Raw genomic sequence first — 27962 nt, 5'->3', positions numbered from 1 at the left:
AAAAGTCCCTTCTCTGTCAAAATTCTCACTCTCAGTAAGAATCAGAGATAAATCACCCAGTATGAACAAAAAACACAAACTCCTACATATTACAATGACTACAGTTTATTGTATTCCTACATGCTTTTGTATATGCGTGTCAGACTGTGCTTGATTCACATGCTTACACTCATGTCCACTGTGTGTGTGTGTGTGTGTGTGTGTGTGTGTGTGTGTTTGTACACTTACGCCCACTCTGTGTGTGTGAGATCTTTCTAACTGCGATTTGAATGTGGGTGTTAAGTGAAGAGTAGGTTGTATATGATTGACATCGTTTTCACTGGTAGTGACACTTAACTGCACTTCAAATGAAGGAGCTTCATGTGTTTCTAGCAAAACTCTGCCGAAATTTATAATAAAATATCTTTGTCATGATCTGGAAACAATATGCGAACGAAAATGCTGCAGGAATATGTATATGTATTTCACCAGCCACAAAATGATCTGAGGGTGTTCTGTGGAGCACAACTTCAGACCACAACCACCTTGAGAGACCTACATCTGTTTTTAATTGAGGAATAAAAGCAAACATTTTGACAGCACTACTTTACTTCAAAAAGCATACCAAATGCCATTGAGATCCCTGGTGGCCTCCATCCCTGGTCTCCGCAGTCTACTGCAGGGCACAGCACACCTGATTCAGCTCTTCAATCTGAGCCAGAGACTGTTTCTGACAGGACTGAGACAGGTGTGTTGACCCGCACTGGAATAAAGTCTTGCATGAAATGCCGAACCTCGTCCACAGAGAGTGTGATGAGGGAAGTGTGGGGTGTCTGCAGTGGAAAGCTATTCGAGCGGGAGCTGCTGTTTTTACGGAACTTCTGATTTCTCTCTCTGGGCATTTCGTCGAATCTTCATTTCCGTGAGTTGGATGTAGCGGATGACATTTGTATCTGTTCCACATACATAGACAAAGAGGAAACAGCTGATTTAACTGAGAAAATGTGAGCAGGAAGTGTAGTGAAACATAATTCATTTCGGATTTATTATTAATTTATCAGCACAATCACTGCTGTCCTTGAAAGTAGGTGTTTTGGGTTCAGAAGCTGCTTCTGTGAAATGTGTACTTGCACCTGAACATATTAGACTTGTAAGATGTGAAAGAGCTCGACTGATGCCCTGAAATGTTGAGATGTGGTGTTTTGTGACTATGATATACACAAATTATTATCATTATATCGGCAAGTGAATCAGACTAGACTGCCATTTTCTAAATACATTCTCTCTTTTTTACTTAACAAAGTATAATAATAATTAATAATAATAATAATTTATGCATTTAGCAGACGCTTTTATCCAAAGCGACTTACAGTGCATTCAGGCTATACATTTTTTACCAGTATGTGTGTTCCCTGGGAATCAAACCCACGACCTTTTGCGCTGCTAACGCAATGCTCTACCACTGTTAATTAATATTAAGTATAATGTAAGTGTGAGATGTTTGTGCTATAGTAATATGACCTCACTGGTCCACATTACAGCAAATGTAACATAATTACTAATTACTTACTCAGAATTTTAATGACATTCAGAATTTTCAACAGTTTCTTCTTGTATTCCTGTGTTTTACATGGTTTTGTGATGATAGCAGAAACACAGAATTGTATTTGATATCTGATTGTGTAGTGGAGGATTTGTCCATTTTTTTTTTAAACCTGGACCAATTATTTTTATTTTGTTTTTTAGAATCTTTTCTATGCATTAAATGTTCCATTGTTCTGATTAGTTTCAGAGCTTATTGGTTTAATTCCCAGGCTTACATTTTTAAAGGAAACAAAATTAATAGGAAATCAATTATGGAACCAAGGCCACTGGAAGATTTAGCGTTTGGTGTTGCACTCTAATGGCTTTGTAGTTAGATTTGACAATTTGAGACAGACTTCCGGAGGTCCGTGAACCCCAGTTTGAGAAATGCTGGTGTAGTGTGTGAGAGTTCGATCCGACTGACCTGTGGGCTGCTGTTTGTGTGACTCTTTTAGGTAGTGTAGGGCTTTGTTGAAGTCTCCCAGATGATAATACGCCAACCATAGAACCGCTCTGATGGGGTGCGTGCTGCGGGTAGCGTGCGTCTCCGCGGCTCCGGCCACCGGGAGGCTGCACGGCGGTGGAGTTCGCGCTGCCGCTCATGACGCTCACCGTGCCGTTTCCCTTACGTATCATTCCTTCAAACCTGCCCTGCTCCACGCTCATCCCACCGATTTGATAATTCTCTAAAACTCACGTTTCCGAGCTTCGTCCGTACGGTTGCCTTTTGCGCGTTTACATGCCCGCGTGACGACCAAGTCTACACGGTTCTGTTTTAAAGATGGATTCCCGGATGATTCACACACACACAATACTGTGAATTTTTCCTCTTTTTCGCCTCCTCTGTCTTTTTTTCAGCAGTCTGGCGGAACGGACAGGGATCGGCACGTCCTGCTCTCACCAAATGATTCAAAAAGGAGTGAGCGTGCGCATGAAGCCACAGCTCGCGCTGCCCTTAAGAAATGCGGTCATCACGGATAGTGCGCGGTAACTGGTCTGTCAGGCCCCCTGCGCGAGGTCCCGTTTCCATTGAAATCCAGCTGAGCGCAACTCAGCCGTTAACAAACGCATTTCACTTGCTCAAACGAATTCGTATGACGTGATTTCTGCCCCCAGAAAACAGAACAGAAAAAACAGCTGCTGTTAGACGCTGAAAAGAGCTGTTTAAATACAGTTTAGTCCTCTTTCTTTTGATCTTCCCTTGATTCAGAAGACCTGGTGTTCTCTCTTTCATTATCCTCACAACAAAGTTACTGTCACCCACATTTATTTATTTAAGAAGTAACGGTGAATATCTGCGTAATGGAATAAACGTCACGTTTGTCCCACAGGTGTGTGTGTGTGTGTGTGTGTGTGTTGTAAGCGGTTGTGTCTGGGTGTCGTGATTGCGGTAAATCGTGCTGGGTGGGAGCTCTGCTTTGCTCAGTCTGTTATTTTCTTACAAACACATGTTAATGTCATGGACATAGGCCTATTAGAGTTCGATGAGTCTGAGAAAAAACAAAGGCGTTAGTTTCTTTCTTTCTTTCTTTCTTTTATTGTCCAGTACTTTTCCTCTACTGTCTTAAGTTTTTAAGTTTTTACATTACTTTTTTTCTGTTTTATCACAACTGATTGAAAGTTTGCTCGAATGTCAGGTGCTATCACTTTAACTCACCGTCTAGAGAATTTTATTATGACTGCAGGGTGGTGGTTGATATTATTTAAATATTTATATTATAAGTGTATGTATTTATTATTACTTTGGGGAATATATGATACATATGTTGCCAAAAGATGGCAAGTAGGTATAGTTTGTGACTTCTGAAGGAAAATGTTAAAATTGCTCCTATAGATTAGAGCACAGAGCACAGCTTGTTCTGCCTGTCTTTATGGCAAAGCATGCTGAGTTTGTACATACAGTAGTCAGAACTTGACTTATTTTTGTTGGTCACAGTCACATAATTGGAAATTCTGTTTAGGCACAGATAGAATTCATTCTCTATTTTTTATTTATTTTTTAAATTTCAACTAGAAAATGTTAAAGTCAGATCAGGTGTTGTTTTTTTCTTATGTATGTATGTGTGTGTGTATTTATTTAGAAGGAGCTATATTTTGTTGTCTTGCTTACATGTGGTTTGTAATGAGAACATTACACTTGACATGACTAAAACCAGCTTGCTGAGGGAACAGTATATTGCCATCTCTTGGTAGGTTAAGGATTTATGGCATTTGAGCTTGACAGGTGTTGGGGTTGTAGAGTTTGAGTGTGGCTCATGTAGATGTGGAATGTAATGGTCCTTTTCTGGGTTTTTCTGGGTATAATCCTGTTTTTGCTCTGCAGGCATTATGTGGTGTTTTCCGCTGCACCGCACTCATAGGATATTCTTACAGAATTGTGACGGCAGGGAGTCTGTTGGGCATTTGTCCCATCTGATTAATTATTCTGTAGTGATGATGTTCCAATGCATTTTTAATTAGGTCCAAAAGCAATTCTAAAAATTGCATTCATGGTCATGTTGACTATGTCTTTTTAAGAATATAATTATTTTTGTCTTAACTGCACTCCTTTAAAATAATATTGTTGTGTGTGTATGAATGAACACATGTAACATAGCAAGACTGATCTTATTGATATTCTGGGGGCTACATGCATAATAGTATCTAGACTGTGTCATAAGAATTAGCCTAATTAAAGGATTGAATTTAGGAAATGTCATATTTACACTCACACAATGCTCTGCACAATGCAGATATAATAGCCTAATAAAACGTATTAAATAGGATTTGCTTCAATACTTTAAGCAAACTAGGTTATAGGAGCAAATCAAACAAGTGTTGATTGATACATAAAAAAAGAAAGAAAAAAAGGATTACGTTTTGTTTATTCAAAAGAGAGTGGGGAAATTAGGCTATATCAGCAAGTCTTTTTCCATTTAAAAAGAACCACACAAAAAGATATGGATGTTCCTCAGTATAGGAATTTTTCAATCCTGAATTTGAATTATAAAACAAAATAGAATGGATTTTTTTTGTTCATAATTTTGAATTGAGTTTGTTTTGGCTACTACATGGAGAACTGAAAGAAAAGCGTCATAGAGGAAGGAATATATATTTTAATATGAATAAAATTCAAGAAGCTATAGAAGTAGTTGAAAAATGGTCGTTAGAATGGGGATTTAAATTCTCAATATCTAAAACATGTTACCAGATATTTACAAGGAAGAAAATTAAAGAGAATAAACTGCTTAAATTATATGGGACTTCTTAAGAGAAAGTGTCAAAATTTAAGTATCTAGGATTATGGTTTGATGATAAATTATCATGGAAGGACCATATAGATTTGATATTAAAGAAATGTGGAAACATTTTTAAATTTAATGAGAGCAGTAGCAGGACAAGATTGGGGTGCTGACGTCTATGTGATGTCTGTTTAATAGAGGAAACTGTAGAGCATGTTATGAAGATATGTAAGATATATGAAATAGAAAGGAGGATTCTTAAGGAAGAATTACAAGCAGTAGGATGCCAGGAATTTACTATAACCAGCTTATTAAATGACGGTCCAACTTCAGGAAAACAAATACATGCAGTCATGAGATTTATTAAGAATAGTGGGTTATATAATAGGATATAGGAGGGTTTGTTCATTCTTTTCACACTCCATCACAGTAGGTGGCGATATGCACCTATTTGAAGTTGGTTCGCAACTCGCCATTAAATCAAAAGAAGAAGAAAAGCGTCATAGAGCGTCGACGATTATTTTGTCATCAGCCTGCGTCTGAGTGCGAAGATGGCGTCGGTGGATTTAAGAGGTAGTTTCAGAGATTTCGCGAATTAATTTACAAATAGTTTTATTTTTTCTCAGCTTTATTTCTGTTAAATTCCTTTCGTCATCATATTGAAATGCTGTAAAAGAAATGCAAAACATCTCATCTGAATGTTGGCTTTGTCAGACCAACGTAATCACATTGCTCTTTAGCATTGTCGCTATAGTTTGTTGTAGAAGGAGGCCCGCAGTATTCTCTGCATTTTCTACGATGTTTTTTTATTTTATTATTTTACTCCTTGACGTAAATGTTCTCATTCGAATATGATTTTGTGCTTTGTTTTGGTCAGATAATTTGCTGGGCATCTCGTGGGTGGACAGTGGCTGGGTGCCCATCCTGAACCCCAGCAACGTACTGGAGTATTTCTCCGAGAGGAGTAACCCCTTCTATGATCGAACCTGCAACAACGAGGTGGTGAAAATGCAGAGATTAACCCTGGATCACCTCAAGTAAGCACTGCACTATGCCATTAAAACGGTGTTATACATACATCAGATGTATACTCTTAGTCATGTCGGTTATATTTTTGATATACAGGTATAATACATGCATGTGTGTTTATTTTACTGTCACTACTGATTGATTTCCTATTCGATTAAAATAGGTAGAGCTGTGTTGTTTGTGTGTAATTGTGTTTTCTGTGTGTGTAGTCAGATGGTGGGTGTGGAATATATTTTGCTTCACGCACAGGAGCCGATTCTGTACATCATCAGAAAACAGCAGAGACAGTCACCAACACAAGGTGAGTTTCTGCACTGCTGTTCAGTTTCTGCTGCCTGTGTTGATGTATTTGCTTTTAATATTGTAATTAGACTTGTGCCGGTATTCGGTAATGCGATATATCACGGTAATGCATATGCTCGATATTGTTATCGTGGGCACTTCTAAATACCGTGAATAATTATATATATTACAAATTATTCAGAATTTTGAATGCATTTTAAGAATACTTTTCCCATCAACTGGTCAAAATGCACAACACCGCTGTATGCTGCGTGAAAGACACGTGCGCACTCTGACGTAAACAAGCGCGGACGAGAAGCACATGGCGGAACATGTGAGAGACGCTCTGAATGAAAGCGCACTTTCACTCTCTGAAATTCATTAGTTAACATAAACTGCCAATGAAAAATTCTTCTGAACATTCATTAATCTTAAGTAATTACAATATTTAATAACACGTTAAAATCGAAAATTGCAACTGTATTATTAATGAGCTAACATGAACTAAGACTTGTATTTTTTAAACAAAGATTAATAACTTCTGTAGCAAATGTAGCTATTGCTCATTGTGAATGTTAATGCATTAACTAAGGTTAACTAATGAGGTCTTATTGTAAAGTGATACCTATTGGTCTTTATAGTTCTTTTGCACTTTAATCTGTGTAAAACTTTTAACTTTATAAAATTTTCTGTATTGCTTTATTGCATTTAAATGTTCAGTTATTTTTGTTATAAGAAAAAAAGTTATTAAACCTGTTATACTGTATTATGACAGCACTTTTTTAAAACTAAATTTCAACACCGTGATAATACCGTATACCATGATAAAAGCATTAGCAATTAATCGCAGCATGAAAATTTGATATCGGCATATCCCTAATTGTAATATAAGGATATTTTTGGTTTGGTGTCTGCGTTGTATTTTCAGATGATGCTTTTTTTGTATCCTTTGCAATGTTGACTTGCAATCCAGGTCAAGTTAATTGACATGATACTTAACACAAAGGGCAATGTTTGATACAAAGTGCACCAGAATGACAAAAAGGACAATGATGCAATTTCAAAATATTTTAAACATCGAATGTTGTTGTAGTTTATTTGCAAACTTTCTATACATGGTTTGCTTGAAGATTGACTATGAATTTGAACATTTAATAGATTAAATGCTTTCATCACTAATGCGTCACATTTCTGTCTTTGGCTGTTTTTGCTTATACATTACTTCTTTGAGAGACTGAATTGCAAGAGAATTTTAGGTGACAGGAGTTGTTGTTTCTGTTTCAGGAGTTACTACATTTTAGTATTACCTACTACTATTATTATTATTATTATTACAATGCAATTTTTTAATTCTGAAAGACCAGGAATGTTCTTTATCACAATAAATGGGATCCTTTTTGTTGACTTTACATTCAACATGCTGACATTAAATTTCTTTGCAGAAAAAAAACATGTATGTGTTTCCCTTCCCAGTGATCCCTCTTGCTGACTACTATATCATAGCTGGAGTGGTGTATCAAGCGCCTGACTTGGGATCAGTCATCAGTTCCAGAGTGGTGCGTTATAACCCTAGAACAATCTCCCTAACTCCTACTTCTATCAGTATGAACATTCATATTTTGTTTGTTTTGATGTGATCTAGCTCTCAGCGGTTCATGGGATTCAGTCTGCGTTTGATGAGGCAATGTCTTTCTGCAGATACCACCCATCCAAAGGGTACTGGTGGCACTTTAAAGAGCAGGAGGAGAGAGGTGAGAACACACAATCAGCAGCAGGAAGCATATCTCAACAAGTACAACTGTACCTATCTAAAACTGTGTTTTGTATGTGTGATTTATAGAAAGGGTAAAGCCTAAATCTAAGCGGAAAGAGGAGCCGAGTTCTTTGTTCCAAAGGCAGAGAGTTGACACGCTGCTACTGGACCTGCGCAATAAATTTCCCCCAACTTTCTATCAGGTATTAACAATATACACATGAAACATTTCTAACTTGTTTCTGAATGTTGTTTTAATTAGAGCAACATATCCCATTTAAATTCTCATTTCATGTCTGTTTCAGTCCAAACCAGGAGAGAAGCCTGTCCCAGGTATGCAAATACTTGACTCAGTCTCACCTTATCACACGCTACAGATGAAAATCATGTTTAGTTATTTGTAAATTATAAAACTCATCTGAATGGCAAAACTTGAGAAAGAAACCTTGAAATTTGTCAGATTTACTGTAGATGGTATGGATTATGCACAATGGACAATGTATTTATTGTATACCTACATGTTTCCAAATCATACTTGCATTTAAAAAATACTTGGATGTAATTACATGTGTAATTCATATATTTGGAAAAGCAGCATAATACAGTACTGTTTACATGTGGTTTGATTGAAGACTGACTGTCCGTTGGATAATTTAGCCGATTAAATGCTTTCATCACTAATATAGAAGAAAAGAAAAGCTAAAGCTTTGTTGACATTAGAAATATCCTGCACTCATTGCTGATGAGAAGTGATTTTTATAAACTCACTCTCTGTCCATAGTGGAGGTAAAGAAAGAACCTGAAGTGCCAGTTGAGACAGTGAAGCCTCCAGAAGAGCGAGAAACAAAGCCTCCGGCCCCTCCGGGCCCTGCTCGGCCAGCCCCACAAACTACACCCAACAAACCACCACCTGAGAAACGTGCACGCCTACAGTGACACACATGCTGGTCAGCCACAAACAACTGTAACATTGCAGGACTTATGTGGGCAGTTCTCTGCACCAGCTAACCAAGGGTAGACATTTACGATTATTGTATATAAAGGCTTTTTCTGTATAATTTAATAATTTTTGTAATAAGGAAACTGAAATGTCTTTATTTCATCTTAATGTCATTTTCTATATTTCAGTATTACTGAGTTGTAGCATTATGCAATTCTGTCACTCACAGTAAAAAATACACTTTTTTAAAAAAAACCTGTACAGTCTTTTTCTGATTAAAATGTTTATGTATGTCCTTTGTAAGTGATTCAATAGATAGCGTATAATGGTTTTCCGATAGAGATGAGTGCGCAGCGCTCTCTTGTGTTCATATGGGTACGTGCATCTTTAACGCTGCTGCATGAATGTGAACTGCGCTATGTATTTAGTGCACTAAAACAGACTCATAGCCGGCAGACATGTTCTGATGAGAATTTAGTTTTTCCTCATATAACAGTGACAATTAGTTCAACCCAAATACTGCCAGACCTGACCTAGTTTATTCCACCTGGATGCGCACAGTAGTCGTGCTTACAGTAAAATACATAACGGTACGATGTATTCATATCTTTTTTTAACATTCCCACGATATTCTTTCGTGTACCAGCAAACTGACTAAGAGGATCTCGATAGGGATTGGTTTATTTATTAAATAATGTATTTATTTAATATTTAATGTAATGCAAAAAATCACAGTATCGCCCTAGATGTTTTTGTTCGTCGATACTCGCGTTCGCCGCGCGGGGGCGCTGCAAAATATCTCGTATCTCCAGCACGCGCAGTGCCACTTTCTGGCTAGCTGTACGCGAGCAGCCGGGTGCGCGCAGAGCACGATGGGACGGGAAGCGCAGCGCTGGAGGACCACAGAGAAGAAGATGGCTGCGACGGAGCTCGACGGGCCAGCGCTGTATCTCCTGCGCCGAGACGGCTAGAGAGGGTATAGGGGGTAAATATGGGGTCGCAGACCCTCCAGGTCCTGCGGCAGGGCGTGTGGGCATCGGTGACGGGTGGATGGTACTACGACCCCCACCAGAACACCTTCGTGAACGCACTTCACCTTTACCTGTGGCTGCTGCTGCTCTGCCTCCCGTTCACGCTCTACATGGTGAGAGATGCAGCCGTCGGTTTTTTTCTTCTCTCCATCCTTTAGTCGTTATCAGCCTATCTCTATCTATCTATTCTTTCCTCATTTTTTATCCATCTCTCCATCCCCCTCTCTTTCTCTCTAGCTCATCTCTCTATTTCCAGTACACACAGGCTGTATTTCTCTTCCCCGTTTCTCTTCATCTCCCCTACGGTGTTTCCGTGGTCATGGAAATCCTAGAAATATCAGGGAATTTTAGAATTGTGATTTCCAGATCTGGGAAGGTTAAGGACATTTATATTACTTGTATGTTTTTTCTGGTTATGCTCAGCTCTGTGATATTTATTTGCTTATCCATTGTTTTGTGTGAATGAAATTTCTGAAAATGAAGTATTTTTAAAATAGAATTTCCAGTATTCTTAAACAATTGGAAAAAGTCGTGGAAATTTGTTCTAAAGGTGTGGGAGTTCTGGTTGACAGCGATGTGGGTCTGGGGTCTGTTTGTTGAAACCACTGAATCGGTTCTGTTCTGGTTTGATGAGTGTTTGTTGTGGTTTTGACTTGGTTTTTCAGCAGAGTTGGGTATTTCAGACTTGCTGTCATGAGGTTTGGTCTGTGTTTAGTCTGTCTGCTTTAAAAGGATAGTTCAGCCAAATATGAATATTCTGTCATAATTTACTCGCCCTCATGTCTTTCCAAAGCTGTATGACTTACTTTCTTGTGGAACACAAAAGAAGATATTTTAAAGAAGGTTAGTGAGCCAAACTGTTTGACTTCCCTTGTTTAGAAAAAAATACACAGAAGAAAGAAACGTTAACATACATTAATATAACACACTGGCACTGCCATAGATTATGAATGCTGCTCTCAAAAGAGCAGCATTTATTTAAAAAATATTTTTTTACATTATAAATGTCTTTACTGTCACTTTTGGTCAAGTTTAATGTGTTTTTGCTGAATAAGACCTTTTTTTTTTTTTTTTTAAAGAGTCTTGTGAAATGAAACTTGAATGATATTAGCTCAAAACGACACATAAATGGCTTGTTTTCTACTAATTTAAAATCTCTTGCTGTGTTTCCTTCCAAATGTTAAAGGTTTTTCATGGAACCATAGTTGCCAATAATAAAAAAAAAAACCTTCCCACCATCCCACTGTGGCTTTGTTTATAACACATATCAGCTCATTTTAATTATGCTTTCAGCCACCAAAGTGTAGTACTCTCAAGTTTGGCACATTTTATCATATTTAAACTAATTCAACATATTTTATTCCAAAATCATTACAAAAAATGCAGGAAAAACTGTACAGATTCCATCTTTGTCATAGCAACTCTTGCGCTATCCTTCATCATGGTGAAATCCTTCACCATGTAACATTATACTCCTGTTTGCAGTCTATTTTAAGAAGATACTTGTAATAGACAATACTGTGTATTAATTTTAAAGCCATGCTCGTTCTGTGGGTGAGGTATCAGGGCAGGTCTATGTATCTGTGTACAGATGGAGAGACTAGTGCCACTCAGTCCATATTTAACTTCCAGCACAGATCCATCCATCTAGGTTCTGCTTGAATACTCAATTACCTTTAAACAACAGCTAAACAATATCATGTAAAGACCCACAGTAGTGCTGCAATATCTGTATCAGTGAGGTGATGTATGCGTTTTTTGTGAATGAATATTGAGGAATATGGGTCTGGGTGTGTGTGTCAGATATGGAGAGGTGTTTAGGGCAGTATGGTGTTAGGTGGCTTTGCTAGAGACAGATGTCCATTCAGTGCAAGGCTGTTTTTAGCTTCTGTCTTCTGGTTGCGACTGAAATATTGTTGCCTCTTTTCATAACCCTGTAACTCTGTATAACACGGTCCTATATTTGTGTATGATATTTATACAACAGAAGGATGTTAATAGGCTGGAATATGTGAGCTCAGCATATCATACCCCCAGTGCTTTGGTTTGCTTTAATGTCAATATTTGAAATGCAGTGGCTTTTTAAAAAAATTCTTTGATGGGTAAAATTAATAGATCAATAATAGATCTAAAGATTGTACACAAATGAAGTTGTGGTCTGTAAGGTTTTTTCATGTTTTTTTAAAGAAGACTTTCTGCATTTTACACAGTGAAAACCGTAATATAGATAATTTTGTTTTTACAAGTTTAAATAACTGCTTTCTGTTTTAATATATTTTAAAAATGTAATTAATTTCTGTCAGGGGAAAGCTGAATTTTCAGCAGCGGTTACTCTAGTCTTCAGTGTCATATGATCCCTCAAAAATCATTCTAATTTGCTGATTTGGTGCTGAAGAAACGTTTTTTTATTATTATCATTAATATTAAAAAGTGTTACGCTGATTAATATTGTTGTGGAAGCTGTGATGCATTTTCTTTTTTCAGGGTTATTTGATGGATAGAAAGTTCAAAAGAACAGCATTTATTTGAAATATAGGCCTATCTTTTATAACATAAATGTCTTTACTGTAATTACTGTCAATTTAATGCATTCTTTGCTGAATAAAAGTGTTATTTTCTTTAAACATAAATAATATATATTTGTTCAAAATCACAAAAATACTTTTTTTCAACTAATTTTAAACCTCTTACTGTGTCTCTCTTTCTCTGTAGGCCTTGCCCCCCACAATGGTGATTGTGGGTATCTACTGCGGGGTGATAGCAGGAATGTTTGCGCTGCTGAAGGCAGTGAATTATCGCCTGCACACTGCGCTGGATGAGGGGGAGGTGGTGGAGCTGCGGGCCAAAGGGAGCGAGGGACGGGGCCAGGGGGCAGAGCGCCAACGTGAGGGTACTGGCACCCGGCAGGAAGACTCAAACGGGCCTGGGTAAGAATCACGGTTTTCTCTCATAAGCCATAACAAAATGTACTGCACAGGTAATATTTTTTATTTTGTATAAACAGATTTGATTTAGCTTAGGAAGGCTCTGGTTTGGCTCAGACACGGGTTAGAATCGTCTCATATTCTGAATCATTCCAAGACACATTGTGAATCATCTCAGGGTTTAATTCTTCTCTAGAAACGTTCTGATTTGGCTCTGGAAGGTAATGATTCAATTTAAGAAAAGCTTTTTAAATCATTTCACGTTTTGAATCTTTGCAGGAAAGATTCTGATTCTGCTCAGAAAGGTTCTGGTTCAGCTCAGTAAAGTTCTGATTAAAGGGACTGTTGCTCAGCGGTAGGGGTGTTTCTGAGAACTAATCTGCTGTCATACTGGATCTATTCATCACCCACTGAGACAGAGAAAAAGGGAGGAGGGAAATGGGTTAATCAGGAGAACTGAAATAGAGCCTTATAAACCAACACACACAGACTGATGCTTTTGTTCATTCACTCAGAAGAGTCAGAAACAGTCTGCAAACTTTCAGAGGTGAGATAATTGCTAGATTGCACATTTTCTACGAGAGCAAGCACTGTAAACACTGTAACTCAAATCACAAATCAAGCATTTTAGCAAAGTTTTTTTTACAGACATCAACAACTTTTCATGTATTAGAAAAGAACACGTGTCTTATTTTCTTGCATTCTTATCTCTATGAAAAAAAGAGAAATGGAGAGTCTCTTAAATGGACTATAAACACACATCTGGAGGGGCATTCCTGGTTGGTAAGATAGCACTAATTAAGGAAATACAGTATATGATATGAAGAGCTCATGTGTTCCTAATTGTTCCAGAGACACGCATGTACGTCCCGAATGAAATAAAAGAACCGCCCATTTCTAGCCATGGGATTACCATTCACCACAACATTTTATCCTTTGGGGGCCAAGCAAAATAAACCTCCTAAAAATATTAAAAACGGTATAATCTCCCAAAAAGTGAAGGGAGGAGGGGTGGATCCCTGTCTAATGGGTGGCAGACATTAGATAGAGAGATGCTAGAAATGATCTCTCTGTCGGTGCCTGAGCTGCTGTGCAAGTTTGATCATAAATGACATTAACTCTCTTGAACCCTCAGGGCTGTTCCTCTGTTAGTGTTGCTAGGTAACTAACCTTTTGTGTGTGTGTGTGTGTGTGTGCAGGGATCCAGGGGGTGGAATAGAGATGTCTGATTTTGCACGGGAGGAGACGCCACCGGTCGACTGCAGTTCACGGAACTCTTACGTAGGAATGGACTCCAACCATCAGGTGTGTTTGTGTGTGTTTGCTTTTTTTGTGTGCATTGCTTTAGTTTTTTTAACTTGAGGCACTTTATAATCTGATTTGATTAATTAACCACATTTTTCCCACTCCAATATACCAGTACCACCGCAGCCAAAAATGTTTTTGGAGGTCACAACACTTATGCTAACAGATGAGGACTAGCTACAAATGGTACCATAAATTCTAATGTAAAAATAATACTTGTTTTCTTCACAGTTAGATAAGACTGAAATAATTGTATAGTTACCTTGAATGTTTAAATCTTATTTTCTAGAACATCTAAAATGACTAATGAAAACATTTATTATGAATTGTATTATGTTCATTTTAACCAGAGTTGGGATAATGTATTACTAAGTAATGTATTACTGTAATTTAATTACTTTTATCTTGAAAAAGAAAAGTAATTAAGGAAGAGTATTAAGTAAAAGTAATTTTATTACAGGTACTTCTGATGTAATTGCATTAAATGCAATTCTAAAGAAAACGGTAGTGGATTTAACATCAAAATTTAACGTCTAATGTTTTAATGTAACCTCCCTTTAAATATACTGGTCAGTTCAAGAATAAATAATGCAATTCCATATTATTTATTTATTATTTATTTATTTATTTAGTCATTTAGCAGACGCATTTATCCAAAGCGACTTACAAATGAGGACAACAGAAGCAATCAGTTGTAGTATTAAAACAACTAAAAACAGATCCAAAACTAAAAGCTAAAACTTTATAAATCAGTCATTCTTGAGAAGTGTGAAAAATTTCATATTTGAAAGCATTACAAGAGTAGTTTCATGTCAATCCTTGTACCGTTAAACTGGTCGAGGCTGATATGAGATTTAGAAATGAGTATTTGCAATACTTTTTAAGAGAGAGAGTAATTAGTACAGTAATCTAATTACACTGTTGAAGATGTAATTAGTAGCTAGTAGTCAATTACTTTGTTAGAGTAACTTACCCAACACTGATTGTAACATTAAATTTAATATAATTGTAATATGGTAATGAATATAAAATATTTTATAAATATTGTAATTATACAATGTTTATAATATTCAACTATTTTATATATCATATTCATATATTTTATATTCATTAACATATATTTTTATTTAATATTGCACATACCTAATATTATATACTTTTTTTTGCATATACTGCTCTGATTATGTGGTAACATTTGTGAATATTAGTGTTATTAGCTATTATTGGTGTTATTAGCTAAATAAAGCTGTCCTGGTTTAGAGTCTTTGTCTGTTTGAGGGCAACCCTTCAGTCAGAATCTCTGCCTTTCGCTGAAGTTTAATAGGTGAAATCTCAGGGGTGTTATGTTCTGGCTTATAGTACTGCTTGTCCCAGACTGTCTGTGTATGTGTTGGGTCAGAAACTGTTGGTTGAATCATGAAATCATAGAGAAGAATCTCAAGCTGAAAGTCATGTCAGTTGGTTGTCATGTGATTAAATGACTGTGATTTGTTTTTGTGCAAGTCTGCTAAATTAGTAACAGTGATGGGAAGTTAGAAACGTCATGATCTCATGTAAATGACTCATCGGAGCTGGTTTCATTGATCTTGTCTGTCTCTCTTTCCCTACAGATAACATCCCATGGAGGCTCAGTCACAACCAAACGTGAGACATAGATTTTGTTTTTAAACTTATGACAGTATTAGTATGTGGCAACAAAAAGAAGGAATAGTTGAAAATGGAAAATTCTGTTATTATTTATTCACCTGCATTTAGACAAAAGACTTGTCTTAAGAATCTTTTGTTTCTTGATCACTCTTGATTGATTGTGTGTTATATACAAGATGAGTCAAATAACAGCAGCAGGAACATTACAGGGTGTCCACTAGTGTTCACTAGAAGTTGTATGACTTTTTTGAGTTGTCAAAAAACTCAGAGGACACTGTGTTGTGAACCAGGTTTACTGTAGCTATAAATAGAAGTGTTTAGGATCAAAGAGAAGAGGTTTTCTGAAGACAGTGGTGATATGTCAGAAGACCTGCAGTACTGCGGGCACAGGCCAGGTCAGGGATGTGTTTGAGTAAAGTTGCAAAGGTGAGCAGGAGAGAGAGAGTTAGAGAGAGAGGGCGGATGTGTTAGGTTAATGAATAAGTTATAAAACTTGACCTTCTCTTTGTCTCTCTCTGTTTGCAGGGGCAGGTGTTGGAAAGGCTCCCGATGATATCAGTTTGAGTTTGGCTCAGAGTTGCAGTCAGGACCAAGGTGTGAAACTTAATTACCATCAGCTATAGTATAATGCAATGCAAATTAGCCTCTAAAAGTTCATTACTGATCTCTTTTTAACAGATAGTTCACATAAATAGTTGTTTTTTCCATGTAACATCCAGACAGACACTGATGTATGTCTGGATGTTACATGGGAAAATGTTCTCATAGGATAGATTTAAAAGATATTACCTTCAGTAATCAGTTTTTCCATTCACTTTCTAGTGGCAATGAAAATGGGCAATTTATGTTTTTTTTCTTCTTTCTAAACTGGCTCACAAGGTACTTTGGGAAAGTTTCTCAGAGTTACACATGCAATGAAACGTCTTCATGTCCTTAGCAGAACTGAGAATTGGTCGGTTAGGCTCGTATTCTTACTGACTGTGTTTCATTTCTCTTAACATGAAAAGGGATGTCTGTCTCTCCAAACCAAAAGTTTGTGATCCGTATAAAAGATTTTTGTGAATAATGAGATGACACAGAGAGGTAATGTCAGCACTGCACACTGAGCTCAGTCTTTCTAAAGCACATAATAAAAAGACATTATGGACAGTGTGGTGTTTGGATAGTGTGCAGAATGGATTCTTGGTAATGTAGGTCAAATGATTTTGGCAGATGACTGTATCGGTTCTTAACACTGCATTAGTGCTCAGGAAACTGTGTGTGTTTATTAGGGATGTACATAACTACATTTTGACTTGATCCTGATTTCTTTAAGCTGTTTAAACATGTTTTTGAATTCAAAAACTGCTAAATGGAGCACAACTGGGTCATGTTCTGCATGTTTTTAAATTTTGGACTGTAATGCTGGATCATCAATGATCCAGTGATTGAAAAGTGGCTATTTGGTTATTGATTAACTTTATCATAAAGCCAGCACTGCCTAACAATGCGTGAACATTGCAGTGGAAAAACATATCTCAGTGCCATTCAAAACACTACAACCCTGCCACTTTGGGTTGTGTAATGAGTTTTAGTTTTTCTTAGTACACCGCTAGTATAATCAATTATATATGCACACAATTACATTTGGAAAGATGCAAGCTTTGCTTCCGAATGCCCAAAGTAAACATACAGTGTCAGTTTAATAACTTTTGTTAACCCAGCAAGTCTTCATTCACAATGAATATTCACAATGAATATTTAACATATATGTAACGACTGGAAAGCGTGCAATATGTAAACAATATGATTTACACACTAAATCCAGCAGAAACTCCTACACAATCAGCATATTTTTATATGCTCATGACAAATGTCACTACCTGCACCTTACTGACATTTTCACTTGATATCTATATAAAGTTGATGATTCTGAACTTTTCGACCCTTTCACCACTTTCTCTTATCCGCTGTCAATCCCACAATCGATCGCACAAGCTTGTTGCTTGGCTCCCATAGGAATGAATTGAAAGCGCCCACTCCCCTCCTCTTGCTCTGTGCCAATGTAAACGCATCATAACTGACTTCAGTGAAAAAAAAGAAAGTCACAGGAAGAGCAGGTCATTACATTTTTATAACACAACACACACCAATAAATCGTTTGCAGTAAGACCTGGATTGTCTATTATTCACATAGGCTCAATCTTGGCTCCAAGTCAATGTAATTTTCATACACTTTTTTTTATATATTTCTCTTTCCCTCTAGATTTGATGTTGGACACAAAGATGTTCTGCCTCGTCTCCAATGACTCTTTTGCCTCCATGCAGCCATCAACCTCATTGGCTCAGGACCTTTATGGCTCCACCCCTCACCCTTTTAGTCAGTCCCTGTCCTCTTGTGACACAGAAATTACTGCCCATCTTTCCACCCACTCACAGTCTTTCCGGAAAGAGTCATCTCGACCTCGTGGATTGCCTCGGACCTCAAGTTCTGCGGGATCTGCTTTTCCAGATCCTTCTCTGCCCGAGTTCAGCCTGTACCCTCCACCCCGTCGGGGAGGACTGGATCCTGTCTGTGAAATGGAGGCCTCCAGGTCACAGAGGGTGACAGAGAGCTCTGAACAGCCAGACTCTGGAACTCCCAGCACTTCAGGAACGGAATGTCACAGATGTCATCCGAAGGAGCACCGCAGGATATCACGGTCTGTTTCCCGAGAGACAGGGGAAGGAATGTGTGCTGGGGAAGGGGGATCTGGGTTGTACCAGTCAGAGGGTGTACAGGGGGGTCGGGAAAGAAAAGGTGGACGGAGTGCCGGAAGTTTGCGGAGTTTAAGCACACGCAGTAGTGGCTCCACTGAGAGCTACTGCAGTGGGACGGACCGGGATACCAACAGTACTCTGAGCAGCCTGCACAGCGAGCAGACCAGCTCCACGCACGTAGAGAGTCTACTGTCATTGTCCGGGGATGAGAAGGTAAATGCAGGACATACCGACCCGCGTAACTCTAATATGGCCTCGGGGGAGGCTAATAAAAACCCCCATGCCAACGAACTTGCTACCAAATTACCCGTCGGCGATGCTCCCAAATCCACAAACTCAGAGGGCCAACAGGGGGAAGGAACTGTGGAGGCGGGACCAAGGACTAGCGTAGATGTCTCTGCTGGTCTCGCCCACCAGCACCAGGAGGCAGAACCAGACAAAGTGCATCCCAAAACAGCCAGTCTTGTTCACCGGGCTGCCTCCTCGTCTGCCGCCAACCACAGTGGCCGGCGATGCAATGGTAAGCAGCGCGCAAGCAGTTTTGATGCCAGCAGACACCGGGAATACATTTGCGGACGTGGCATGGCAAAGCCTCGCTCTGCAGTGTTCATGAAAGGAGAGGAAGACTCCAGTGATCAGAGCGAACTTAGTTGTGCCTCCAGCCTACACTCCACCCACCAGCTTAGCACAGACTCCTCATCCAGCACACTCCACTCCTGCCCCTCTCCCGAGGATCGCCGTGGCCCCTCGCTACGGGCCAAAACGAATGGTGTGCAAACCCACGGTCAGAAGTACAAGGAAACGGAACGGGAGAAAGACAAGGAGAAGGGCAAACGCAAAGCTTCGCGACGCACTCCAAGTACAGGCAGTGCCAAAACTCATGCCCGGGTCTTGAGCCTGGACAGCAGCACTACTGCTTGCCTTAATGACCCCCACCATTTGGGGGCACCAGCAAGTTCCAGACCCCTTACCACCTCCAAGTCGGACCTGGAGGCAAAAGAGGGGGAGGTGTTGGATGCGGCATCCTTGCTGGGAAGGGCCTCTCAGCTTGAGTCAGTGACCCGGTCGAGAAACAGTCTGCCCTGCCCTATTTCCCTTAGTCACACGCAAGACACAACAGGATCTCGAGGTGAGCTGATTAAAATGGTAGTTCACCTATAAATAAAAGTTCTGTGATTATTTACTCACCCTCATGTCATTCCAAATTGTATATTTGGTTCCATGAACCGCAAAAAGGAGAAGTTTATCAGGATGTTCATGCTGCTCTTTTCCATACATTGGAAGAGGATGGTGACCTGGGGCTGTTCAAGGTCCAAAAATGATAAAAACATAAAATACCCAAGCCATACAGCTTTGTGTCAGGAAAAGACTTAAATTTAAAGATGCAATGTAACAGAAGTAAAGGCATATAATTTCTTTCATGTTATGACATACATCTGAGTAAAATGGATTATCGAAAAATAAAAAAATTGTAGGATGGGGACTTGGTTCAGTCCACTGGTTGTTGAATGAATGGTGGCAGATCTGAATGCAAGCTTGCAGTTAGGTTGTAAGAAGGGGCGGGGTTTAAGCAGACTGAATGATGAGAGAAGTCTGGTATATGTCATCAGAGAGTCCAGAGATGTTTTAATGGAAGATTGAGTTATGGCATTTTGATTAAAAATTACAAGATGAAAAAATTAAACACATTTCATGGATAATTTCCATTTAATGCCGCCAGGTCATTATTCACTTTCAAATCTCATTTATGTTTGCATATATTAAAATATGGCATGACAAGACGTGGCATGGCAGGTTTGACATCAGTAATGCAGGCAGTGAATAGTACATCACGATTTGTAACTGATTGTGATTGGTGAACCAATTCAGAATATGCGCACATTCAAATCACACAGATGAAATTTTCAGTAAAAAAATACATTTGTCTATTCCTCACAGATATTTGTCTTGAAAGCCATTGGTCACCTTTCACTTTCAATGTATAGCAAAGAAAATGCAACATTCTGCCCAACATGAAAAGAAAGAAAATCTTAGAGGTTTGGAATGAAATGAGTAAATGAACTATCACTGTAAGTCGTGATCTCATTCTGAGATCAGTCTGAAGTGCTAGACATCTGAGGTCTGCAGTAGGTCAGAGCACAGATGGATGTTTTTCAGCAGAATGTAGCCGATCAGATAAACAAGCTTTGCCCAGAAGCTTGTAGATGTACATGTAGTGTGTTTTGCCAGTGCAGCTGTGACCCACAAACCCCTGCAGAATTACTGAAGTCTTACTCTGACAGCCTGTTGAGTCTATATATAGGAGATCTGCAGGGTTTGTTCTTTCCTCTGGTCCACAGTGAGCATGCAGTCTTTGTGCAACATTTGCTTGTGAATTGCAGTGTGAATGTGGATTCAGTATTCATAAAACATCTTGGCCCCTATTTAAAACTTTACCCATTGCTAATCACTTGTGATCAAATGTTTTGAAACAGATCTTAATTTCATGCCCTCTTTCTCCATTCTCCATTTGTGTTTCTGTTTAAAAGCACAGCATGTGATATATAGAGTTGTGTGTGATGTTTAGATGCGTGTGTTTTAGCTCTGTGCATTTCTGTGTGATGTTTATTCCACAGCACCAGTAACTGGATCATGTTTGAGGGAGCATTGTCTAATGTTCTTTGTCATGCTTCTGATGTCTTTTCTTAAGGCTTATTACTCACAAATTAACTGGTCTGAACATAGCAAAAGCATTGTTCTAGAGTAAACCATTCTGTCTTGATTAACACCCCTTTTAGTCCAGCATGAGATTGTTTAGACTGTTTTATTGTAGTAATAAAGTTTACTTTCAGTGATAAGTCATCAGATAAGGTCAAAGTTCATCCGCAGTGGGAGTTCTGCAGTTAAAGTCCATGTTTAAAACTGCTTGCAAAGGCGATGCATTTAACCATCTGAATGTAGGAAGATGACAAAGCAGATTTAGTTTATATTATGCATTTATCACAGGTAGTTTAGTTGGAAACACATTACCTTGAATTTGACTTTTTTCTTTTAATCACAATATGTTGTATGCAAGTCCTCCTTTGATTGTGCCATGTTCAGCAAAACTTCGGCGAGACTTTGAGGACATATAATTATATGATATTATATTTAAAATGTAAATATGAAATAAATATATTTTTTAATAAATATGTATAAATACTGTATACATATATATTTTAATATTACCTATATTTATTTTTTTAATAATTAAATGTTATATAATAGTTTATTAAATATATACATTAAAACAATATATGAGTGTGTGTGTGTCTATATTTAAACTATATATATATATATATATATGTATATAAATAAACTATACTTCTTGAGCCTTAGATTGACTCTTTTTTTGCATTCTTTTTGCATTTTTCTTTCTTTTTTTAAATGTTTTTTTTTTTCGATACCATATGGCATTAAATCATCAGGCACTTTGCATTTGTGTTTAATTGGTGTGTTTGATGATTCTTGTGTCTACGCTGGTCTTGCATGCAGCATTGCATATTGCTAGTTCAGTAATAGCTCATTTTTGGTGGCCCTCCTGTCTTTGTCTTCTTATGGCAGCCCCAGGGAATGACGACACAGCCACGTTTCGCCGAGAGCGTAGTACGTTTCGTCGGCAAGCGGTGCGTAGACGGCACAACGCAGGAAGTAACTCCACACCCCCAGCCTCCATCATCGGATCCCCACTCAGGTACGACTCACGCGGGGAGGGATTGAATGGTTGCAGAACACCAGCTTTGACTCACCTGTGCTGATGCCCACTTCATTATTCTTATCAACACGTTTCACCTCCTTCCTCTTTTGCTAACACACCTTTAACTGTCATTTTCACGCTTCTCTGGGGCATCGCATTAAATTAAATCCTTAATTTGATTGCTACCCTCTTCTTACTACTGTGCGGACTTAAAACTCGTCATCAGAGAAGCCCAAGCTGATCTCTTTCTGACCATTGTGCTGGTACAGGAAGCCAACGTTCTTGCATGTTGCCTTTTCAATGCAATTCAAGTCTTATTTTGGTTCTTGCATGAGTTGTTTCCATACTTCTGTTTATTTTTCCCAGTATCTATTCATGTGCTTTCACTTATTTTATCCTGTTCTGATGAACCACGTCACATGGCGTCTAACTTCACCCTCACTGTCACACACTAACACATGCTGCTTCTGGCGTCTTTACTACTGTATCCCGGAGAGTTACAGTCACTGCGTCCTTTTCTCATATACTAAATCTTTCCATAACCCCCAGACACAGTCATCCTTGCCATCATAGACAGCTTCAGATGAAGAGAGAGTGTTTGAGTGCTTTGTTTCATCATCAGGCCCGGGGCATGTCTGTCTCTCTTGAAGTATCACGATGCTTTCAGTAAACTAACTTTCAGTTTCTCCAGTCAAATTCTCTGAAATCACTCACAGGCTTTGTTCAGACAGACAGCAAAAATCACACCATCCAAATGAATGTGTAAACACAGTGATGCCTCTCTAATGCTTATGTTGAACTGATGAGTTCGCCAGTTTTCCGTTTTTCCGTCATCTCTTTCCAAAATGACAGTCAGCAACTCTCTAATTACACTTATTTTGCTAATGATTATGTCATTACTATGGAAACTAATGTAGATATTAGGAATGTGCCAAACAAAATGTTCAAAACTGACTAGTCGGTTGGTTGCCAGAGTGACAAGTCATTAATCAATAACAAATAAACCCAGCTTTCCTGATTTTGTATTTTGCAAGATCAGATTTAAAATACAAATTGGATTTTTATGCATTGTGAACAAAGCCATCTATTTTCCTTCACTCTGTTTCTACCGGGTGATGTTCTGTTTGCACACACAAACCTCAAAATCGCTCTTGCTTTTTCTAGCGGTGAAATCAGAATACTCATCCTCTTCTCTTCCCGTTCAGCTCCCCTCTCATTTTACACTTCCTGTCAGCTCTCATGACACCTCCAGAACCCCCATTCCTCTAGCACAACCATTTGTCTGTCTTTCTCTCTAAAATGTGACCTTGCACTTCCTTCCAGCATCTTGTTCTGTTTTTGTCCGCCTTATCTTTATACACATACACACTCATTCTGACTTTATGAATGGGCACAAGTACTTAAAAATTCAGTTCTTTTTAACCTTCCAAAACATTTCACTGAACAAAATTCAGAAACAGCTAACTTTGGCATTAATTTCGGGATCTTAATGTGACTCTTATGACACAGTGTTATTTTAGCATCATTAGAGGTCAGCAATCCCGCACGCCGTCTCAGGTGACGGTATTGAGCACTAGCGCCTCCCTGCTGGTCAGGAATGGAAGTGCGCAGCTGGAGGGCTGTCCGGATAAGGCATCCACTGTGGGCGTGACCAGCCTGCAGGATGACTTTGGTATGCACTGTAAAATTGCCTGCTGTCTGTCACATTATCTTGTTATCTTCACACCTTCTGTTATATTTGCATCCTGTGTGTCTCACATTTGCATGCTGTCTGTCACACTATTTGTCACGCCTGCATGCTGTTTCTTATCACATTCCATTTGCATGTCATTGTCTGGTATGAATATTCAGCCAGTGTGCATTTGAAGGTTGACAGGTTGTATTAGCTGTGGAACTTAATGGTTATTTATTCAATTCAATTCAAGTTTATTTGTATAGCGCTTTTCATGATGCAAATCGTTGCAAAGCAGCTTTACAGAAAATTAAAGTTTCTACATTATATTTAGTAATAGCTTATCAGTGGTGACTATCTCAAGTTGATGTCCATATGGCAGAAATGTACGGTAAAAATCAAGCAGTTAGTTAATGTCTTGTAATCAAACAGACAGTGAACACTATTAACAGCAATGATTATATGTTGCGATCAAACTTCTAGCAAAATTTGGTAGTTTTGTATGTTGTCTGAGGTGTTGGCATCATCTCTTCTCATGTGTTTGGTCATCTCAGGTCTTTGTAAGGGTTGGATCCAGACTGAAGCTTGTGTAATTCCTTGTTGGCATCCCGTGGCAGAAACAGAGACAGAAATAGAGAAAAAATTTGCGTAGCTGTTGTTCAAACTAAGCAAAAAAAGATGTTCAACCCAAGCAAAAGAATGTTAATGTGCATTTGATCAGATGTAACTGAAGTACAGGGTTATGAGACACATTATGTGAATGCTTGGCTAAAGAGATGTGTCTTTAATTTAGATTTAAACAGAGAGAGAGTGTCTAATCTGAACCCCGGATATTATCAGGAAGGCTATTCCAGAGTTTGGGAGCCAAATGTGAAAAAGCTCTACCTCCTTTAAGGCCGGGACACACCAAGCCGACGGTCGGCTGTTGGCCAACGTCGGGCCAACGGCGAGCGACGGTTGGGCTAGTTTGTTTGGTGTGTTCCACTCGTCGGCTCACGTCGGGCTCACGTCGGTGGCAGTTTGCCCGATTCGACATGTTGAATCGGCGTCGGGACCGTCAGCGCGAGTGAGAGCTCTGATTGGATGTTCAGTTTAGCGAACGAGTCAGTGCCCGAGAATTAAAGCGAAAGTGATGAAAACAAGCACCTAAATGAAGGCGGTACAGACAGAAGGCTGTTTAAATGTTACATGATCTTTCCCAATCATTCTAATACGCGAATGTTTTCATAACAACATGAGCCGCTTAAAATTATTAAAGTTATCAACGTTACTGATATTCAAAATGGTAAGCAAGCGCTGCTTTGTTTGCGTTTCGTATATCTGCGTTTATCTTGTATATCTTTGTTTCTGTTTCTCATTTTGAACGACGAATATATACTATTGATAGCTATTGATATAGACAGTTAATTCCTCTCACGCATGCGCAGAACGCACGTATTAGTTTGCCGTCGGCTGCAGTCTGTGCCGTGTGTTCGAGCGCAGCCTTTTGGTCCGACGCTGCCGACCTAAGGCGAGAACACCGTTGGCTTTCGTCACCACTAGCTCTTTGAAGTTGGCTTGGTGTGTCCCGGCCTTCATTTCACAACATTTTCCCTCATAGTGGACTTTGCTAGCCTAGGATCTACCAAGAGTCCAGAGTTTTGTGACCTTAGAGAGCGGGTTGGATTGTAGCGTGATAGAAGACTAGTTAGTTACGCAGGAGCTAAACCATTTAGGGCCTTAAAAGTTAGTAGTAATATTTTATAACTAATACGGAACTTAATACTAGGTAGCCAGTGCAGAGAATGTAAAATTGGGGTAATATGATCTTATTTTCTTGACCTGGTAAGGACTCTAGCAGCTGCATTTTGGACTACCTGTAGCTTGTTTATTGAAGATGCAGGACAACCACCTAGCAGTGCATTGCAATAGTCCAGTCTAGAGGTCATGAATGCATGAACTAGCTTTTCTGCATCAGAAACAGGTAGCATGTTCTGTAACTTGCCAATGTTTCTAAGATGGAAGAATGCTGTTTTTGTAACTTGGGAAATATGATTTTCAAAAGACAAGTTGCTGTCTAATATAACACCCAAATTTTTGACTGTAGAGGAAGTAACAGTACATCCGTCTAGATGCAAATAGTAATTTACGAGATTCTGTGTACTGTTTTTTGGTCCAATAAGTAATATCTCTGTCTTTTTGGTCATCCAGTCTTTTACATTTTACACACTTGGTTAGCTTAGATAATTTAGAAGTTTCATCTGGTCTTGTTGAAATATATAGTTGAGTATCATCAGCATAACAATGGAAACTAATCCCGTATTTTCTAATAATATTACCAAGGGGAACATGTATATTGAAAATAGACAGATCCTTGCGGCACTCTTCAAGTAAAACTAGCAATGAGATGCAGCCTTGGTCTGACGCAAGAAACAAGTCATTTGTAATTTTAACAAGTGCAGTTTCTGTGCTATGATGGGGCCTGAAACCTGACTGAATTTCTTCATAGATAATTCTTTTGCAGAAAGGAGCACAATTGAGCAGACACAACTTTTTCTAAAATTTTAGACATAAATGGAAGATTTGAAATGGAACTGTAATTTGCCAGTTCATTAGGATCTAGTTGTGGTTTCTTAATAAGAGGCTTAATAACCGCCAGCTTAAATGGTTTTGGGATGTGACCTAGAGATAACGACGAGTTAATAATATTGAGAAGCGGTTCTTCTGCTACAGTTTACAGCGGTTCTTCTGCTATCAGTTTAATGATTTTTCTGCATGTATTTGTGTGTTTGGGATCACACTGATTACACCGCTAACATCATGATCTTATATCAGATTTTACATGGATGTACATGTGACATGGTCTTTCTTTGGTCAGTCAAACTCTTCCCTGGTGGTGTAGAGGTATTGATGCGCTCCCACTGCTGCGTTTAAGGTTTGCTTCCGGTCATGGAACATGCTTGCTTATTTCCTCCCGTGATCAATAATGCATCTATATGTCTATAAATATCCCTTGTTTTTGAATGGACAAAGACAACAAAATCACAGTATAGTGGGTTTTTATGAGTGTATGAGGCTCGTACAGTCATAAAAAAAAAAATGCATTCGTAGAGAAAGGATTGTTTAGGTCTTGTGTGCACCTGGTATTAACTTTGGTCGCATTGAAGATGTTCCATGAACTTTATTGGCTTATTGGCTATTGGCTTTATTGGGTCTATTGGCTATTTATTGGCTTAAATTTTAACATGTGTTTCTGATTTTGTCTGAATGTGGTTTTATTTTGTCTGATCACTAAATGTTTGGACCCCATTTACACCTGTATATAGTGCTGTCCACTTGTGATCAGATCACTTAATGGAAACCATAACAATTAATGTTGTTACAGGCTGTCAAGTGTTAATGTTTTCAATTTCCTCTAGAATTTTATTCTTGCAACTGTATTATATTAAGAATTTCTTATGCTGTGTAGTGTAGAATTTTCAGCGGTTCTCTCCTACCCCTTCCAACTGAGATGTCATATTCCTAATTTTAAGAACATTTTAACATTCTTAGTAGTTTTATTTACTGTCTTTGTACCATTGCATAATACATTGGACATAAACTACCATTTAAATTTCTTTCAAAAAGAAATTGATACTTTTGTTTACCAAGGATGTATTAAATTGATCAAAAATTACATTAAAGACATTTATAATGTTAAAAAAAATATTTCAGTTTCAAATAAATGCTGTTCTTTTGAACAATATTGCTGTTTTTACAGTATTTTTAATCAAATTAATGCAGCCCTGTTGAGCATAAGAGACGTGATTTAGTTATCGTCATTAAACTAAATCATAAAATAAATTAAGTTCATAGAAATCAACTGTCACATGTAATGTATAAATTTTAATGTATAAAGGGTAGGGATGTAACGATTAACCACGAGCCAACCAAGGAAACGCTTTAAGCGCCACCTGCTGGCAGAGAGTGAATCTGCGTCTCATTCAGCTCATCTGCTGTTTCTGTATCATGCAGATATGTTTTATGCATAGTTTTACAAAACTGAAGTCAGACCATTCTGTTTTTGCTTAAAATTTCGAAATTACACAATCTAATTTAGATTAAAAACTGCTCATGTTGCATGTATGCAGCATCTTTGTTTGGATCATGATTAAAATGCAGT

The 27962-nt window shown here is 38.4% G+C and overlaps 2 protein-coding genes and 1 pseudogene across 2 annotated transcripts in view; 2 read left to right on the top strand and 1 right to left on the bottom strand.

Annotated features, from left to right (window-relative positions):
• Positions 1 to 89: 89 nt before the first annotated feature.
• Positions 90 to 2789, bottom strand: LOC107683477 (tetratricopeptide repeat protein 9C-like; annotated as a pseudogene).
• A 2481-nt stretch (positions 2790 to 5270) lies between these two features.
• On the top strand, positions 5271 to 9029 carry LOC107683373 (mediator of RNA polymerase II transcription subunit 6-like). The gene is made up of 8 exons (XM_016479426.1): positions 5271 to 5357; positions 5662 to 5821; positions 6023 to 6114; positions 7569 to 7651; positions 7738 to 7846; positions 7936 to 8051; positions 8154 to 8181; positions 8630 to 9029. Exons 1-8 carry the CDS (start codon positions 5336 to 5338, stop codon positions 8782 to 8784), a joined length of 765 nt encoding a protein of 254 aa, XP_016334912.1. The 5' UTR covers positions 5271 to 5335; the 3' UTR covers positions 8785 to 9029.
• Positions 9030 to 9660: 631 nt separating this feature from the next.
• Positions 9661 to 27962, top strand: part of LOC107683773 (pecanex-like protein 1) — a 35599-nt gene continuing 17297 nt past the window's right edge. The window contains exons 1-8 of the mRNA XM_016479829.1: positions 9661 to 9932; positions 12532 to 12746; positions 13943 to 14048; positions 15659 to 15692; positions 16221 to 16289; positions 17941 to 19563; positions 22017 to 22205; positions 23681 to 23824. Of these exons, the coding sequence (XP_016335315.1) occupies positions 9780 to 9932; positions 12532 to 12746; positions 13943 to 14048; positions 15659 to 15692; positions 16221 to 16289; positions 17941 to 19563; positions 22017 to 22205; positions 23681 to 23824 (2533 nt within the window). The 5' untranslated portion in view covers positions 9661 to 9779. The remainder of the gene's footprint in view (positions 9933 to 12531; positions 12747 to 13942; positions 14049 to 15658; positions 15693 to 16220; positions 16290 to 17940; positions 19564 to 22016; positions 22206 to 23680; positions 23825 to 27962) is intronic.

This window comes from Sinocyclocheilus anshuiensis, unplaced genomic scaffold, assembly GCF_001515605.1.
Source record: "Sinocyclocheilus anshuiensis isolate Anshui unplaced genomic scaffold, SAMN03320099.WGS_v1.1 scaffold413, whole genome shotgun sequence".
In the NCBI taxonomy this organism is placed as follows: Eukaryota; Metazoa; Chordata; class Actinopteri; order Cypriniformes; family Cyprinidae; genus Sinocyclocheilus; species Sinocyclocheilus anshuiensis.
The sequence above is the reverse complement of the archived record's forward strand: the minus strand, read 5'-3'. Positions and strand labels throughout refer to the sequence as shown.

Bases quoted from the DNA above. Each gene is read 5' to 3' on its own strand.
- LOC107683373 (XM_016479426.1), top strand. From the start codon at position 5,336: ATGGCGTCGGTGGATTTAAGAG. The intron at 8,052-8,153 runs GTATTAACAATA...TGTCTGTTTCAG, and splicing joins TTCCCCCAACTTTCTATCAG to TCCAAACCAGGAGAGAAGCC. The intron at 8,182-8,629 runs GTATGCAAATAC...CTCTGTCCATAG, and splicing joins AGGAGAGAAGCCTGTCCCAG to TGGAGGTAAAGAAAGAACCT.